At 50.1% G+C, this 15,159-nt stretch overlaps 2 protein-coding genes across 2 annotated transcripts; one reads left to right on the top strand and one right to left on the bottom strand.

Moving 5' to 3' along the window:
- The first annotated feature begins 391 nt into the window (after nt 1–391).
- Nucleotides 392–11,019, top strand: HMOX1 (heme oxygenase 1). Its single transcript, XM_049771693.1, has 4 exons — nt 392–515; nt 7,371–7,862; nt 8,873–8,963; nt 10,329–11,019. Exons 1-4 carry the CDS (start codon nt 396–398, stop codon nt 10,457–10,459), a joined length of 834 nt encoding a protein of 277 aa, XP_049627650.1. The 5' UTR covers nt 392–395; the 3' UTR covers nt 10,460–11,019.
- On the bottom strand, nt 4,447–4,843 carry LOC126006354 (cytochrome c oxidase subunit 7C, mitochondrial). Its single transcript, XM_049771749.1, has one exon. It carries the CDS (start codon nt 4,779–4,781, stop codon nt 4,590–4,592), a length of 192 nt encoding a protein of 63 aa, XP_049627706.1. The 5' UTR covers nt 4,782–4,843; the 3' UTR covers nt 4,447–4,589.
- Nucleotides 11,020–15,159: the final 4,140 nt, after the last annotated feature.

Genomic DNA, 15,159 nt, shown 5'->3' with positions numbered 1-15,159 from the left:
TTTTTTTTTTTAATTTTGAGGTGATGGGGTGTTTGGGCCACACCTAGCCATACTGGAAGCTACTCCTTGTTCTATCTATGCTTGGGGTGTCATTCTTTTTGGTTCTGGGAGGACTATGCAGAATCAGGGATACAGCCTAAGCCTCCTGCGTGCAAAGTCCTTTGAGCTCTCCACTCAGAGTGCTCAGGGGTTACTCCTGGCTCTGTGCTCAGAAATCACTCTAGGCAGTACTCAGGAGACGCTATGGAATGCCGAAGATCGGATCTAGCCTAGTGTACAGAATGCAAGGCCAACTCCTGACCTGCTGTGCTATTGCTCAGGCCCCACCCAAACTTTCTTGCAGGCTTGGACCCTTTCACTCTGCTCATAGCCACCTCTTTGTCCCCCCCTGCAGCATGCGCCAGGATTTGTCAGAGGCCATGAAGGAAGCCACCAAGGAAGTCCACTTCCAGGCAGAGAACGCTGAATTCATGAAGAACTTCCAGAAGGGCCAGGTGACCCCAAAGGACTTTAAGGTAGGTGATCGGGTAGACCTGGGCATGCTGCAGGTGGGGAAGGGCAAAAGATGGGGTCAGGTGTAGTTCAGGTGGGGATTGTGGGGGCTGGAGACCACCTAGGCCTGGCTATAGGAATCAATTTATAGTTGGACCATGGAGGCTCAGAGATAGGATGTGATTACTTAGAGGTCACACAGCAAATTATTTTTTTTTTTTTTTTTGGTTTTTTGGGCCACACCCGTTTGACGCTCAGGGGTTACTCCTGGCTATGTGCTCAGAAATCGCCCCTGGCTTGGGGGGGACCATATGGGATGCCGGGGGACTCGACCGCGGTCCTTCCTTGGCTAGCGCTTGCAAGGCAGACACCTTACCTCCAGCGCCACCTACCCGGCCCCTCAAATTATTTTTTTTGGTTTTTGGGCCACACCCAGTGGTGCTCAGGGGTTACTCCTGGCTGTCTGCTCAGAAATAGCTCCTGGCAGGCACGGGGGACCATATGGGACACCGGGATTCGAACCAACCACCTTTGGTCCTGGATCGGCTGCTTGCAAGGCAAACGCCGCTGTGCTATCTCTCCGGGCCCTCACACAGCAAATTTACAGCCTGCTATGGAGTGTCTGGAGGGCCAGGTCCTCTTGTCCCTTGACTGAGCTCCTGTTCTGGGTCTTTCACATTCTAGATTTCACTTCCAACCTTGATAAAGGGATGGGGTGGGGCATTGGGGAAGAGAAGGCTCAGAGAAGATGAGTGAGTAACAGGGGGTTGCACAGCAAGTCATTGGGAAAAAGGTGAAATCCAGCCCCGCTGGTTCGTGGGTTTGAGGCCTGGCACCAGCATTTTTTTGGTCATGAACCTGTAGGTCCCACCCACACCTCCCCAGACACCACGTCACCTGATAGGTGACACCCACGCAGGGTTTTTCTTTGCTGTTTTTGTTTTGTTTTGTTTTGGAGCCACACCTGGCAGCTACGGAGCTTGGGTTATTCCTGGCTCTGCTCTCAAAAATCGATCCTGGCTCGAGGGACCTTATGGGATGCTGGGAATCGAACTCGGGTCCGTCCCAGGTTGGCCTCCTGCAAGGAAAGAGCAGCCCTATTGCTGTGCTAGGGGCCAGTGTTTTTATTTAGGTTTGGTTTAGAGGCCAGACCTGGTAGTGCTGGGGTTTTCAAACCCAGGTCTTCCACATGCAAAGTGTTCACTTGGCCCTTTGAGCCGTTTCTCTGTTCTAACAGAGATTTTTGGTTTTGTTGGTTTTTTTTTGTTTTGTTTTGTTTTGTTTATTATTTGGCTTTTTTTTTTTTTTTTTTTTTTTGGTTTTTGGGTCACACCCGGCTGCGCTCAGGGTTTACTCCTGGCTGTCTGCTCAGAAATAGCTCCTGGCAGGCACGGGGGACCATATGGGACACCGGGATTCGAACCAACCACCTTTGGTCCTGGATCGGCTGCTTGCAAGGCAAACACCTCTGTGCTATCTCTCCGGGCCCTATTATTTGGCTTAACTAGGTGGTGCTCAGAGGTTACAGCTATTTCTGCACTAAGGAATCACTCCTTACAGTACTCTACTCGGGGGACCATATTATAGGATGTCAGGGATCAAACCTGGGTCATCCACATGCAAGGCAAAAGCCCTACCCGCTCCAAATACTCCCCCTTTTTTTCGAAGTAAGGAGATAGATAATATAGCAAATAGGGTATGTTTACTCTGCTTGGGTCCAATCCAGGTTTAGATCCCTGTCACCTCTCATAGTCCCCTAAGCCCTCCAGGAGTAATCCCTGAGCACCATTGGGTATAACTCCCTACCCCCCTCAAAAAAAAAGAACAAAAATGAAGTGCGTTGGTGAGGCTGGCTGGGTAGCCTGTTTGCATGTGGCAGCCCTGGGTTTTCCTAGACGGGCACTCGACGTGGTTGGTTTCCCAACACCATTGGGAAATCCATGCAAATAAAGGTCAGCCTTAATCGGAAATAGACAGGTGCTGGTGATGCAAGGCTGCTCATGTGATGGGGGCCAGGGAGCTGCACCCCACCCCTTCCAACACCTACTCCTGCATCTCCGCCTTCACAGAGAGGTTGCCCTAGAGATGGGGCTGGAGGGCCAGTGCCTTTCAACCCATCCTCTTTCTGTCCTGTTTCTTCTCATCCTTTCTTCCTTCAGAAAGATGTCCACCTCCCAGAACTGGGGCACAGACTTTGCCTGGGTGGGGGGAACCCCTGGTTTCCTTCCCCAGCACTGCATGGTTTTCTAGTGCCTCTGGGTGCTTTTCCCTCCCCAAAGATGACCTTTTATTTATTTATTTTTTTTGCTTGTTCATTTTATTTTGTGGCCACAGTGATTACTTCTGGCTCTGCACTCAGAACTCTCCTGGCAGGCTCGGGGGATCATATATATGGATGTCGGGGATTGAACCCAGGTTGTCTGTGTGTGAAAGCAAATGCCTTATCCGCTGTGCTAATATTCTGGCTCCAGATGACCTTTTTTTCTCCCTTTTATTTAAGCATTGTGATTACAAAGTTTGTCATGATTGAGTTTCAGTTTTACAATATACACCACCGTTCAACTTGGAGCATTTCCTGCCACCAATGTCCCCAGTTTCCCTTTCACCCTTCCCGCTGCCCTACTCTGGGCAGACATTTAATTTCTCTTTCTCTCTCTCTATTTTTTTTTAGACACTGTGGTTTACATTTTTGTTAATGAAGAGCTACCATGCATATCATGTTATCACACCAATACCCATTTCTTTTTTTTTTTTTTTTTTTTTTTGGTTTTTGGGCCACACCCGGTAACGCTCAGGGGTTACTCCTGGCTATGCGCTCAGAAGTCGCTCCTGGCTTGGGGGACCATATGGGACGCCGGGGGATCGAACCGCGGTCCGTCTCCTAGGCTAGCGCAGGTAAGGCAGGCACCTTACCTCCAGCGCCACCGCCCGGCCCATCCAATACCCATTTCTTGTCCAGAGTGAACATTTCCAACTATCATTGTCTTAGTGGTCCATCCTCTAACTGCATGGCTCCATTCTTTGTGGCAAGCTTCCTACCATGGGCTGGTCCCCTTGGCCCTTCTCTCTATTGTTTCTGGATATTATTGCCATACTGTCTTTTCTTTTTCTTATATCCCATAAATGAGTGAGATTATTCTATGTCTATCCCTCTCCCTCTGACTCCTTTCACTCAGTATCCATTTATATGTATCCAAATATAAACACATTTATGACTTCATTTTTCTAACAGCTGCATACTATTTTGTGTGTAGATTTAACTGCCGAGATGTAGCTGGGGAAAGTGGGAGCTGCCATGTACTTTGATTTATTTTTGCAGTTGGTGTTTGGTTTGGGGCCACACCAAGTTGTTACTCTTGGTGGAGCTTAGAGGGGACCTTAGATAGAACCCAGGTTGGATGCATGGCAAAGCAAACACCTTCCCCACTGTACTTTTTTGCTCCTGGCCCTCTCCTTGAATTTGGTTTGTTTGTTTTTTCGGTCCTTGGGTCACACCTGGCAGTGCTCAGGGGTTATTCCTGGCTCTGTGCTCAGAAGTCGCTCCTGGCAGGCTTGGGGGACCATATGGGATACCAGGAATCAAACCCGGGTCTGCCTGGGTTGTCCCTGTGCAAGTCAAATGCCCTACTGCTGTGCTATCTCTCCTGCCCCTTTTGTTTATTTGTTTGTCTCCTTGAATTTGGATCTTGCCTCTACCTTCCCCTCCAGAGTCTGAACGTCTGACATGGCTTTCTTTCTATTTATTTATTTTTTTTATTATTTTATTTTATTTTATTTTTTTGGTTTTTTGGGGCCACACCCATTGACGCTCAGGGGTTACTCCTGGCTATGCGCTCAGAAGTCACTCCTGGCTTGGGGGACCATATGGGACACCGGAGGATCGAACCGCGGTCCGTCCAAGGCTAGCGCAGGCAAGGCAGGCACCTTACCTTTAGCGCCACCGCTCGGCCCCTATTTTTATTTTTTTATTTTTATTTTTATTTTTTTTTCATGCCATAAGTTTATTTATAAATATATTTAGTGGTCTGCTCAATTTTCATTAGGGGCAAGATTGCACTTCATATGCTCCTCTTCATCATCTATTTCTCAGCAAGTGCTTATTTCTTAAGCAGCTGGTGTCTTACTATAAAGAAAGGTGCTGCAAATCCAGATCCGAAGTACACCGTCATCATCGCTAATAACCGCCACTTGTTTTCCACTGAAAAAGGCAAATTCTTCCCCGGGCCCTCCTCATAGTGGCTCCTCCGGACCACGGAGGTCGTGAACCTCCGAACACTCTGTCCCAACATTGCTCGATTACGGAGCTCTGCAAAACAGATGCAGAGACCCAGGGAGAGTGGAATGGCGACAGCCCCTATTTTTATTTTTTATTATTGTTTCTGGGCCACACACTCCTGGCTTTTGTTCAGAAATCACTCCTAGCAGGCTTGGGGACCATATATATGGGATGCCGGGGATTGAACCTAGGTCGGCTGTGAGCAAGGCAAATGCCCTTTCCACTGTGCTATTGCTCCAGCCCCAACTCCCATCCATGGTCTTTCTGCTTGAGTGCTGCATCCTTGGTGGTGCCCACTTCTCTCCTCGGTCCTCCTGCCTGACCCTGCAGTGCCTATGGTCCCACGATGCCCTTTGCAGGATCAGGGACCCTGGCTGGCTGAGTGGTACTGCAGACCTCAGGCATCTCTCTGGTGGGAAGCAGAGCACAGTAGAGGGTTAAATGGCTCAGGATAAACTGTGGTGTATCCTCCACAAATCCGCAGTTGTTCTGCAGGACCTAGCTGGGGAAGAATGGGAACTCTGGCCTGGTGAGAAATAGTTTATGCCTCAGGAGCAAAAATGACCCAGAATCCTCCAGCAGAAAGTCTAAACTTTGTCCTCCCTCAAACCCATCCAGAGTACTAACATGTGATCCCAGCTCCTTGTGTGACTGGACATGTCTTTGCAGCTATCTCATGAGGCACTGGGGTTTAGAGGGGGCCCGGGGAGGGGGCAGATGGTGGGAGGAGAACCCAGAAGTCAAAGGGCAGAGGCCCCTGGAAGCGCTTTCTGCTGGGAAGTCAGGCTGGCAGCTGGCAGTACCTGGATCCCGAGTTCATTTCCTTCCAGTGGGGTTCGGGCTCCTCCCATCCTCTCCTTATCTGTCACATGGGGTGAACAGCTCTTGATAAGGGTTTTATTTTTGTTTGGGGCCCATTCCCAGCATTGCTCTGAAGCTATTCCTGTTTCTGTGCTCAGTACCCCGGCAATGCCAGGGTTCAAACCACAGAGTTGGTGGGACGTAAAGCAAACACTTTCACCCCTGGACTGTCTTGATGTCTCCCCACTACACACATATTTTCTCAGATTTTTGGGGCCACACCTGGCAGTTCTCAGTACTTAATTCTTTTTTTTTTTTTTTTGGTTTTTGTTTTTTTGGGTCACATCTGGCAGCGCTTAGGGGTTACTTCTGGCTCTGCTCAGAAATCGCTCCTGACATCATGGTGAACCATATGGGATGCCAGGATTTGAACCATAATCTGTCCTGGGTTGGCAGCGTGCAAGGCAAATGCCCTACCACTGTGCTATTTCTCTGGCCCTCAGAGCTTAATTCTGATTTTGCATTTAAGGATCACTCCTGACAGGGCTGGGGGAGGCAAGACAAGTTTATGACATGCTGGAGATCAAATTGGGGTTGACTGCATGCAGGCAAATGTTTCACCCTATATTCACCCTATATACTCTCTCCCAGCTCCCATTTGTTTTGAGGTTATACCCAGCAATGCTCAGAGCTTACTTTTTTTTTTTTTTTTTTTTTGATTTTTGGACCATATACAGCGGCACTCAGGTTATTCTGGCTTTGCACTCAGAAACTACTATTGGCCAGCTCTGGGGACCATATGGGATGCTGGGAATTGAACAGGGTCGGCTGCATGCAAAGCAAATGCCCTCTCCGCTGTGCTGTCGCTCTAGTCCCTAAGTTTACTTCTGACTCTGTTCAGGAATCCTGCCTGGGTTCAGGGGATGCTGGGGATTGAACCTGGGTTAGCCCTAGCTCCTATTTTGAATTTTCTTTTTTTTTTTTTTTTTTTTTGGTTTTGGGGCCATACCTGGTGTTGCTCAAGGGTTACTTCTAGCTGTTTGCTCAGAAATAGCTCCTGGCAGGCACGGGGGACCATATGGGACACTGGGATTTGAACCAACCACCCTAGGTCCTGGATCGGCTGCTTGCAAGGCAAACACCGCTGTGCTATCTCTCTGGGCCCTTCTTTTTCTTTTTTTAAACAGTAGGATCCGATCCCCTGAAGCTCATCAGGGTGATCTTAGTGCAGAGCCAGGGTAAGCCCTGCACACTGCCAGGTATTACCCCCCTCCCCAAATTAAATTAGGTGGCATGGCTGGCTGGATTGCCTGCTTTGCATGTGAGAACCCTGGGTTCAGGCACTCTGAAACATCTGTGTTGGTATCTTGCCCCCCTAGGATTGCCTGGTATCCGTCCCTCCCTGCCAGACCCCCCAAAAATTATGTTTAATTTGGGATATAGAGAGATAGTACAGTTGGGAGGATGCTGCCTTGCATGCATGGATGCTGGATTCAAAGTCTGGTATCCCATATGGTTCCTGACCTTTCCAGGATTGATTCCTGTCTGAGTGTAGAGCTAGGAGGAAGCCCCGAACATTGCTGGAGTGACCCCCAAAACCAACCAACCAAAAAAAAATAAACCGTTTAATTCAGGGGGATCTAGGAATTTCAGGCTCAGTATGTAGGTTGTGGAGTCATGAGGTGTCTGTAACCTCTGGCCTGATGGGAAGTGGGGAGACCTGGCCTGGGTTGAGGAGGTTGGGGGATCTCTGCCTGGAGGGACCCTGGATGGTTCTCACACTAGCCCACTCTGGTTGCAGCTGGTGATGGCCTCGCTCTACTACATCTACGAGGCCCTGGAAGAGGAGATCGAGCGGAACAAGGAGAACCCCGTCTTCAAGCCGCTCTACTTCCCTGAGGAGCTGCACCGGGGGGCCTCCCTGCAACGTACCTTGTCCTTCTGGTACGGGCCAGGCTGGCGCCAGGCCATCTCGGCCAGCCCGGCCACTCGGCGCTATGTGCGACGCCTCCACGAGGTGGGCCGCCAGGAGCCCGAGCTGCTGGTGTCTCACGCCTACACCCGCTACCTGGGCGACCTGTCAGGGGGCCAGACCCTCAAGAAGATCGCGCAGAAGGCCCTGGACCTGCCCGCCTCCAGCGATGGCCTGGCTTTCTTCACCTTCCCCCACATCGAAAGTGCCACCAAATTCAAGCAGCTCTACCGGGCCCGCATGAACACGCTGGACATGACCCCCGAAGTGCGAAAGCGGGTTCTGGAAGAGGCCAAGGCAGCCTTTGTGCTCAATATCAAGGTAGGCGGCCCGCTCTGGAGCTGTCCTGTCCCCCCAGTGAGAGCAGCGATCTTTTTTTTTTGTTTGTTTTTTGGGGGGGCCCACATCCAGCAGTGCTCAGGGCTGACTCCTGGCTCTGCGCATAGGAATCACTCCTCCTGGTTCTCAGGGAATCAGATGGGATCCCAGGGATAGAACCCAAGCAAGGTCCTACCTGCTGTCTATAGTTCTGACCCCAAAACATTGACTTGTTTTTTTGGTTAATCCCAGCAGCGGTGCTCAGGGGATGCTCCTGGCTCTGTGTTCAGAAATCGCTCCTGGTGTGCTCAGGGGACCATATGGGATGCCGGGGATCAAACCCTTGTCCGTCCTGGGTCAGCGGCGTGCAAGGCAAACGCCCTACCACTATGCTACTACTCTGGTCCCCAAAACATTGAGTTTTTTTTTTCTTTCTTATTTGTGTTTTGGGCCACACCCAGTGATGCTCAGGGCTTTCTCCCAGTTCTCCACTCAGGAATTACTCCTGGTAGTGCTAGGGCTTGAATCTGGGTTGGTTATGTGCAAGGCAAACTCCCTTCTTGTTATACTATGGCTCTGGCCTCCTGATTTTTCCTTTTTTTTTTTTGGTCCTTACTTAACAATGCTTAGGAGTTACTCCTGGCTCCACACTCAAGGATCATTCCTGTCTATGATTCAGGCACCATATGGGATTCTAGTATTCGAACCTGGTTGGCTGCGTGCAAGACAAGCATCTTAGCTGCTGTACTATCGCTCCAGCCCCCAAAACATCGATTTTTTTATTTAATTTACATTTTCTTTTTTATTTTGGGCCACACCGGGCAATGCTTAGGGGTTACCCTGGAGGGTTTGGAGGACCATATAGGATGGCAGGGATCAAAGCCGGCACACTTGCCTGTGTGCAAGGCAAATGCCATCCCCACTGTATTATTTTTTACTCACATAGTTTCCAATGAACTTTCCCTGCTGGGGCCTGCCCTTGGTCTCACTCACATGTCCCTTCTGCCTTTCAGGTGTTCGAGGACCTCCAGGAGTTACAGAGCCAAGACACTGAGGACCAGAGCCCTGCACAGTCTCAGGGGCTGCGCCGGCGTGCAGAGCTAGGTAAGATGCTACAGCGTTATCTCTGGGATCTCTGGACCTGGTTGACCTCTGAAAGGTGGAGCCTGACTCTGGGCAAGCCAGAAAAACCACTTCCTACCTCTGTTTACCCATCTCCTAAAACCAGGGCGTCTGAGCTCCTTCTTAGTGAACTGGCTACTGAGTGTTTGGACAAGTAACACTGAGGCATTTACCTGCCTTGCTGTTTTTTTTTTTTTTTTTAATGGCTTTTGGACCATACCTGGCGGTGTTCAGGGGCTACTCCTGGCAGGCTTAGGGGACCATATGGGGTCCTGGGGAATCAAACCCAGGTCTACCACATGTGCTACCTACTGAGCTATTGCTCCAGCTCCTGCCTTGCTGGTTTGATTTCAGCGCTGTAATGATCCAGAGCACTGCCAGGGCTGGCTCCGGAGAACAGAGCCAGGAGTAGTTCATGAGCACTGTTGGGTGAAACCCAAAACACTTTGCCCACACCAAAAAAAAGAGTGGGACTAGAGAGATGATAGTGTAGCACACAGGACTCTTGCCTTGCACACAGCTGACCTGGGTTCAATCCCAAGCACCTCATAAGACCCCCAAACACTGCCAGAAGTCAGTCTTGAGCTCAAAGACAGAAGTCAGCCCTGAGCGTCACTGGGTGTGGTCCAAAAATCAAACTCAGAAAATAAAAATGAGGACTTGTGCATACAGGACCCTCCTAGGCCTGAGATCCGACCTCTCCCCCTTTCTACGTTTAGGTTCTTGGGGGACCCTTATAGGGTTAGGGAACAGAGGTCCCCAATGATGTGGAAGATCGGACTGTTTACAGCTATTACAACTAGACTCATCATTCCCAGCCTGGTGATCCTAGTCCACTAGTGCAGGACAGTCTCACCCTCTGGGATCCCTGGCCTTCCTCTGCCTGACACCTTCCCATGCCTTCAGGCTATGGACTAATTGAAGCCTGCCACTCAGGTTGGGGCGACTTGGGGCATAGCAATGCCTTCAGCCTGCCAGTCTTTTTATTGTTTTGTTTTTGGGCCACACCCAGTGATGCTCAGGGGTTACTCCTGACTCTGCGCTCAGAAATCACCAGGCACGGGGGACCATATGGGATGCTGGAATTCAAACCACTGTCTGTCCTGGGTCAGCTGCGTGCAAGGCAAACATCCTACCACTGTGCTATCTCTCCAGTCCCTGGAGCCTGTCTTTTTGGGGTATTGATTACCCAGCAGAAGTGTGGGACCATTGGGGATTGTACCCAGGGGCTGACTCCAGATCCTCCTGGGAAATCATAGTCCCATGCAGTGTTTTATGTTCTGCTGCCTTGGGTTACACAACTCTGCCCACCCCAGCACTGACATGTTCCCTCCCTGTCTCTTTCAGGCCGGGCTCCCTCTGAGACCCCCAGAACAAAACCCCAGCTCAGCCTCTCGCAGACGCCATTGCTCCGCTGGGTCCTGACGCTCAGCTTCCTGGTGGCCACGGTGGCCGCTGTGGGCCTGTATGCCATGTGAGCGACGAAATCGAACCGTGTCACAGACTCTGACCCATCCCACACCCTCTTTGCAGAGAGGGGTGATTGCCAGGGGCCTGGGGCTGATGCCCCTCTCCCCCATGTTCCTCTCTGGAAAGGGAAAGCAGCACTTTGGCATCCAACCATCGACCTGGACTTGTGGGACCAGGGATCCTCCCTTCCCCTGTACACAGACACACACACTCATCCTCACACATACACAAGCACACACACACACACACCCGTTCACACAGACACACACTCATGCTCACACATACACAAGCACACACACACACACACACCACACACACCCGTTCCTGCAGCAGAGCCTAGAAGACCCAACCAGAAATGGCAACTCTTCCTGAACCTCCTCCAGACCCAGACACCCCAATTTGGGGTCTCCATGACCTACCAGTGCCTTCAAACCCGTGCGTGGGTCATGCCCAGTTTTGTATAAACCTGCAATGATGTTGTGTCTCTGTCTTGTTTTCGTGGAAGCCCTGTGTTATTATCGGCTCAGCCCGAACTGATGTTTTGTTATGTTTTTCTGTTCTGTTTTTATAACCGCACCGTGGCCTTGATCTCGAACTTGTATGAAATAATAAAGGGTATTGCCTGACTGACTTGAAGTGTTTTTCTTGGGTTCTTGTAGACCTTGGGGATCTGACCATTTCCTCCTCTTTGCTTCTGGGGAGGAGACGAAGGGAGAGAGGGGAGGCAGGCATGGATTTTGGATACTCTGGTGGCTGCATTTTCACAGTGAACCCGACTAGAGTGTCTTCCCTCTAGGCTGGATTTGTCTCTAGGCAAAGACGGCTGGATTCTTGGGTTCGTAGCCCTGCCTCTCCCTTTGGCTCTGCCTTTGGGGTTCACTTTGAGCCTCTAGGGGCTCAGTTCTGTGGCTGCCACCATGCAGACAGGCATCTTCTGCATGGCTGGAGAAGAAGAGACTTCCCTGTCCACAGCTGCCCACTGGACCTGCAGTTTGGAGACGGGATGGGAGTTTGTGATTGGTTTTAGGGTCACACCTAGTGGTGCTCAGAGCTGACTCATGGCTCTGTGCTCGGGGATCACTACTGATTGGCTTGAGACCCTATGTGGTGCTGGGAATTGGGTTTAAGTCTTGCTCAGGGATCACTCCTGGTGGGTTCAGGGGACTCTGTGGTGCCAGGGATTGAACCTGGGTGGTCTGTGCAGGGGCAGTGCCTTTACCCCTACACTGTGTCTGGTGACTGATTTATGAATTGGTGGCTGTGAGGGCCCCTAATTTCTGCATCTTTCCCCTGATAACCTCACAGCATATCTCTACATGGAGCAGTGGGAAGGGGTTCCACTAGATTTGACAGTGTCACCCCTATTGTTAGTCATCAGGAGAGTGAAAGCCCCCCATGGAGGAGAGAACTTTTGGGGCACAGCAAAGCCCCTGAGGATCAGGAGACAGAAAGGAAGCCATTGTCCCCAGTCTCTGAAGCCTTGGACAGATCACTTAGCTCCTGGGGCCCATGAGAACAGGCGGGTGCGGGGGAGGCGGGGAGGGAAAGGAAATGGAAGTGGAGAAGAGCTCGTCCAGTCCGGGTGGGGTGTCAGAATCACCTGGATGCCCCACACCCTCGGATTCTTGCTGCAAATAAACACTCGTGAAGGATTCCCATGATAGACGGCCTATAAGGGTGACATTAGCAAAGGGCAAACAGCTCCCAGGTTTCTCAGACCCCAAAACCCCAAGTTTTCTTTCTTCTAAGAGGTATCAGTAGTCACTTATGACAATGGCATACTGGGTATAGAAAAGCCTTGAATCCCATGAATGAAACAATGGAAATATTGGGGGGGGGGCTATGGCCACACCCGGTGGTGCTCTGTGTTCAAAAATTGCTCCTGGCTAGTTAGGGGGACCATATGGGATGCCGGGAATCTAACCTGGGTCTGTCCTGGGTCAGCCCATGTGCAAGGCAAATGCTCAACCACTGTGCTCTCCAGCCTGGAAACATATTTTTGGATTTTCTGTGCCACACCTGGCAGGGTCTAGAGATCAATCTTGGTGATATTCAGGGGTGAAGGGCTAAATAATGCTTGGGATTGAATAGTAGACAAGGCAAGTGTTTTACCCACTATACTGTTTCTCTGAACCAGTTGGAATAATTTCTATTCTGCAAAACACTATGGAAAACCAACTGGCGGTGGATTGGAACTGAGTTATGTCTTTGCTGCTGAGACAACTTCCAGGATGAATCAGTAAGAATCAGGCTGGAGGGCCTGGAGAGATAGCATGGAGGTAAGGTGTTTGCCTTTCATGCAGAAGGTCATTGGTTCGAATCCCAGCATCCCATATGGTCCCCGGAGCCTGCCAGGAGTGATATCTGAGCATGGAGGCAGGAGTAACCTCCTGAGCGCTGCCAGGTGTGACCCAAAAACCAAAAAAAAAAAAAAAAGAACCAGGCTGGAGAGAGTGGTAGATTGAATGTAGACTGCATGCAGGAGGCTTGGATTCAATCCCTATGTGGTCTGTGCTGAGCACTGATTTAGGAGTAGCACCTGAGCACCAGGAGTAGCTCCCCAAGCATTGATCCAGTAGTCCCTAAGCCAAGAGTCGTCCCTGAGCACCTCAAGATATGGCCTACAAACAGAACAAGAGCCAATTTCAAATTCACTCTCCACTGTTGCACACTGCAAGCACAGGCTCACATTAGTATGTTGGTGCCCACATGTCCCACACTCTTAAATCATTAACATGCCTCACACTTAAATCATTAACACAGTTGCAGCACCAAGGTTAGCATGTCAAATACCTTCTGTTCATCTCTGCACATGTGGCTGAAGAAGCAAGAGTTCTTTCCAGGTTCAAGAGATAATATGGGCTGACCCTGGTCAGGCAATCCCAGGCACCTTATCTGGTCCCCCAAACCTCACCATGAATGATCCCCAGAGCAGAGTCAAGAAAAAGCTTTGAACACTGCAGGGTGTGCCCTCCTTTCAAACAAAAACAAATTCTTCCCAGATCATGTTCGTGAACTGGGGGAGAAAGGGCAGGCCAGAGAGCCATTGTTTCTGCTTTGAAACTGCCCACTTCTGCCACATCTTCTTTTTCTTTGTTTCTTTTTTTGGTCTTTTTTTGCTCAGGGATCTTGCAGAATCCTATGGAGTGCTGGGGATTGAATCTAGAACTGCTGCATGCAAGGAAAGTGTCTTAATCCTCCTCTTCTATGTCTCCAGCTTCATCTTCCTCTATTTTTCAAGCTTAGTTGGGAGTCTGAGGATCGATGCCAAGTTTAAGCATTGCCAAATAATGAAAAAGTGCATGTAGTGAGGTTAAAAAAGATCTCTGGGTCTAAAAAAATATGCTTGAACGCCTGTTTATGATTTTATGGAGACCAGAGTAATCTATTTCTGGCACCTCTCCAGTCTGGTCTGAGTGAGTGGCATGGAGCAGGTGGGGCGCCCTTTTGGCCACTATAGGCCACAAGGATATGAAGACTGTTTTGGTTTTTGGGTCAAATTAGGCAGTGCTAAGGAATCTCTCTAGGCTGGGTTATATGGTGCTGGGGATAGAATCTAGCTTATGCAGGTGCTCTAAGCCCTGTACTACTGTTTTTTTGTTTGTTTGTTTTGTTTTGTTTTTTGGTGTTTGGGCAACACCTGGTGATGCTCAGGGGTTACTCCTGGCCATGCGCTCAGAAATTGCTCCTGGTTTGGGGGTTTGGGGGATCATATGAGATGCTGGGGGATTAAACCACAGTCTGTCCTAGGTTAGCATGTGCAAGGCAAACGCCCTTACGCTTGTGTCACTGCTCCACCCCTGTACTACTGTTCTTATTCCAGGCCTGAAAGTGCTAATTACCAGGTTCTTCCAATTCCAAGGCTTTCTGCTCTCCAGATATTTTGTTTGCTTTTTCTGGGGGGCCACTCCTGGCAGTACTCAGGGGTTACTCCTGGCTCTGCACTCTTAGAAGGCTCTGGGGACCATATGGGATGACGGGAATCGAACCTGGGTCTGTCCTGGGTTGGCCATGTGCAAGGCACCCTACTACTGTTATATCTCTCCAGCCCCTCTCCAGAATTCTTTTTTTTTTTTTTTTTTTTTGGTTTTTGGGCCACACACTGTGACGCTCAGGGGTTGCTCCTGGCTTCTTGGGGGACCATATGGGATGCCGGGGGATCGAACCGCGGTCCATCCTAGGCTAGCGCAGGCAAGGCAGGCACCTTACCTCCAGCGCCACCGCCCGGCCCCTCCAGAATTCTTTTATTTAAAAAGTTTTTTTTTTTTTTTTTTTTTTTTTGCTTATTTGTTTTGGGACCGTTTTCCTGCCGGTTTCCTGGCAGGTTCAGTGGGCGATACGGGATGCTAGGGATCAAACCTGGGTTGGCCAGGTACAAGACAAATGCCCTACCTGCTGTGCTATCGCTCTGGCTCTACAAGACAAATGCCCTACCTGCTGTGCTATCGCTCTGGCTCCTTTATTTAAAAAATTCTTGGGCCCGGAGAGATAGCACAGCGGTGTTTGCCTTGCAAACAGCCGATCCAGGACCAAAGGTGGTTGGTTCGAATCCCGGTGTCCCATATGGTCCCCCGTGCCTGCCAGGATCTATTTCTGAGTAGACAGCCAGGAGTAACCCCTGAGCAACGCTGGGTGTGGCCCAAAAACCAAAAAAAAAAAAAAAATCTTATTTAGGGGCCAGGGGGGTGGCGCTGAAGGTAAGGTGCCT

The sequence above is a fragment of the Suncus etruscus genome, chromosome 4 (assembly GCF_024139225.1).
Source record: "Suncus etruscus isolate mSunEtr1 chromosome 4, mSunEtr1.pri.cur, whole genome shotgun sequence".
NCBI classification, from domain to species: Eukaryota; Metazoa; Chordata; class Mammalia; order Eulipotyphla; family Soricidae; genus Suncus; species Suncus etruscus.
The sequence above is the reverse complement of the archived record's forward strand: the minus strand, read 5'-3'. Positions and strand labels throughout refer to the sequence as shown.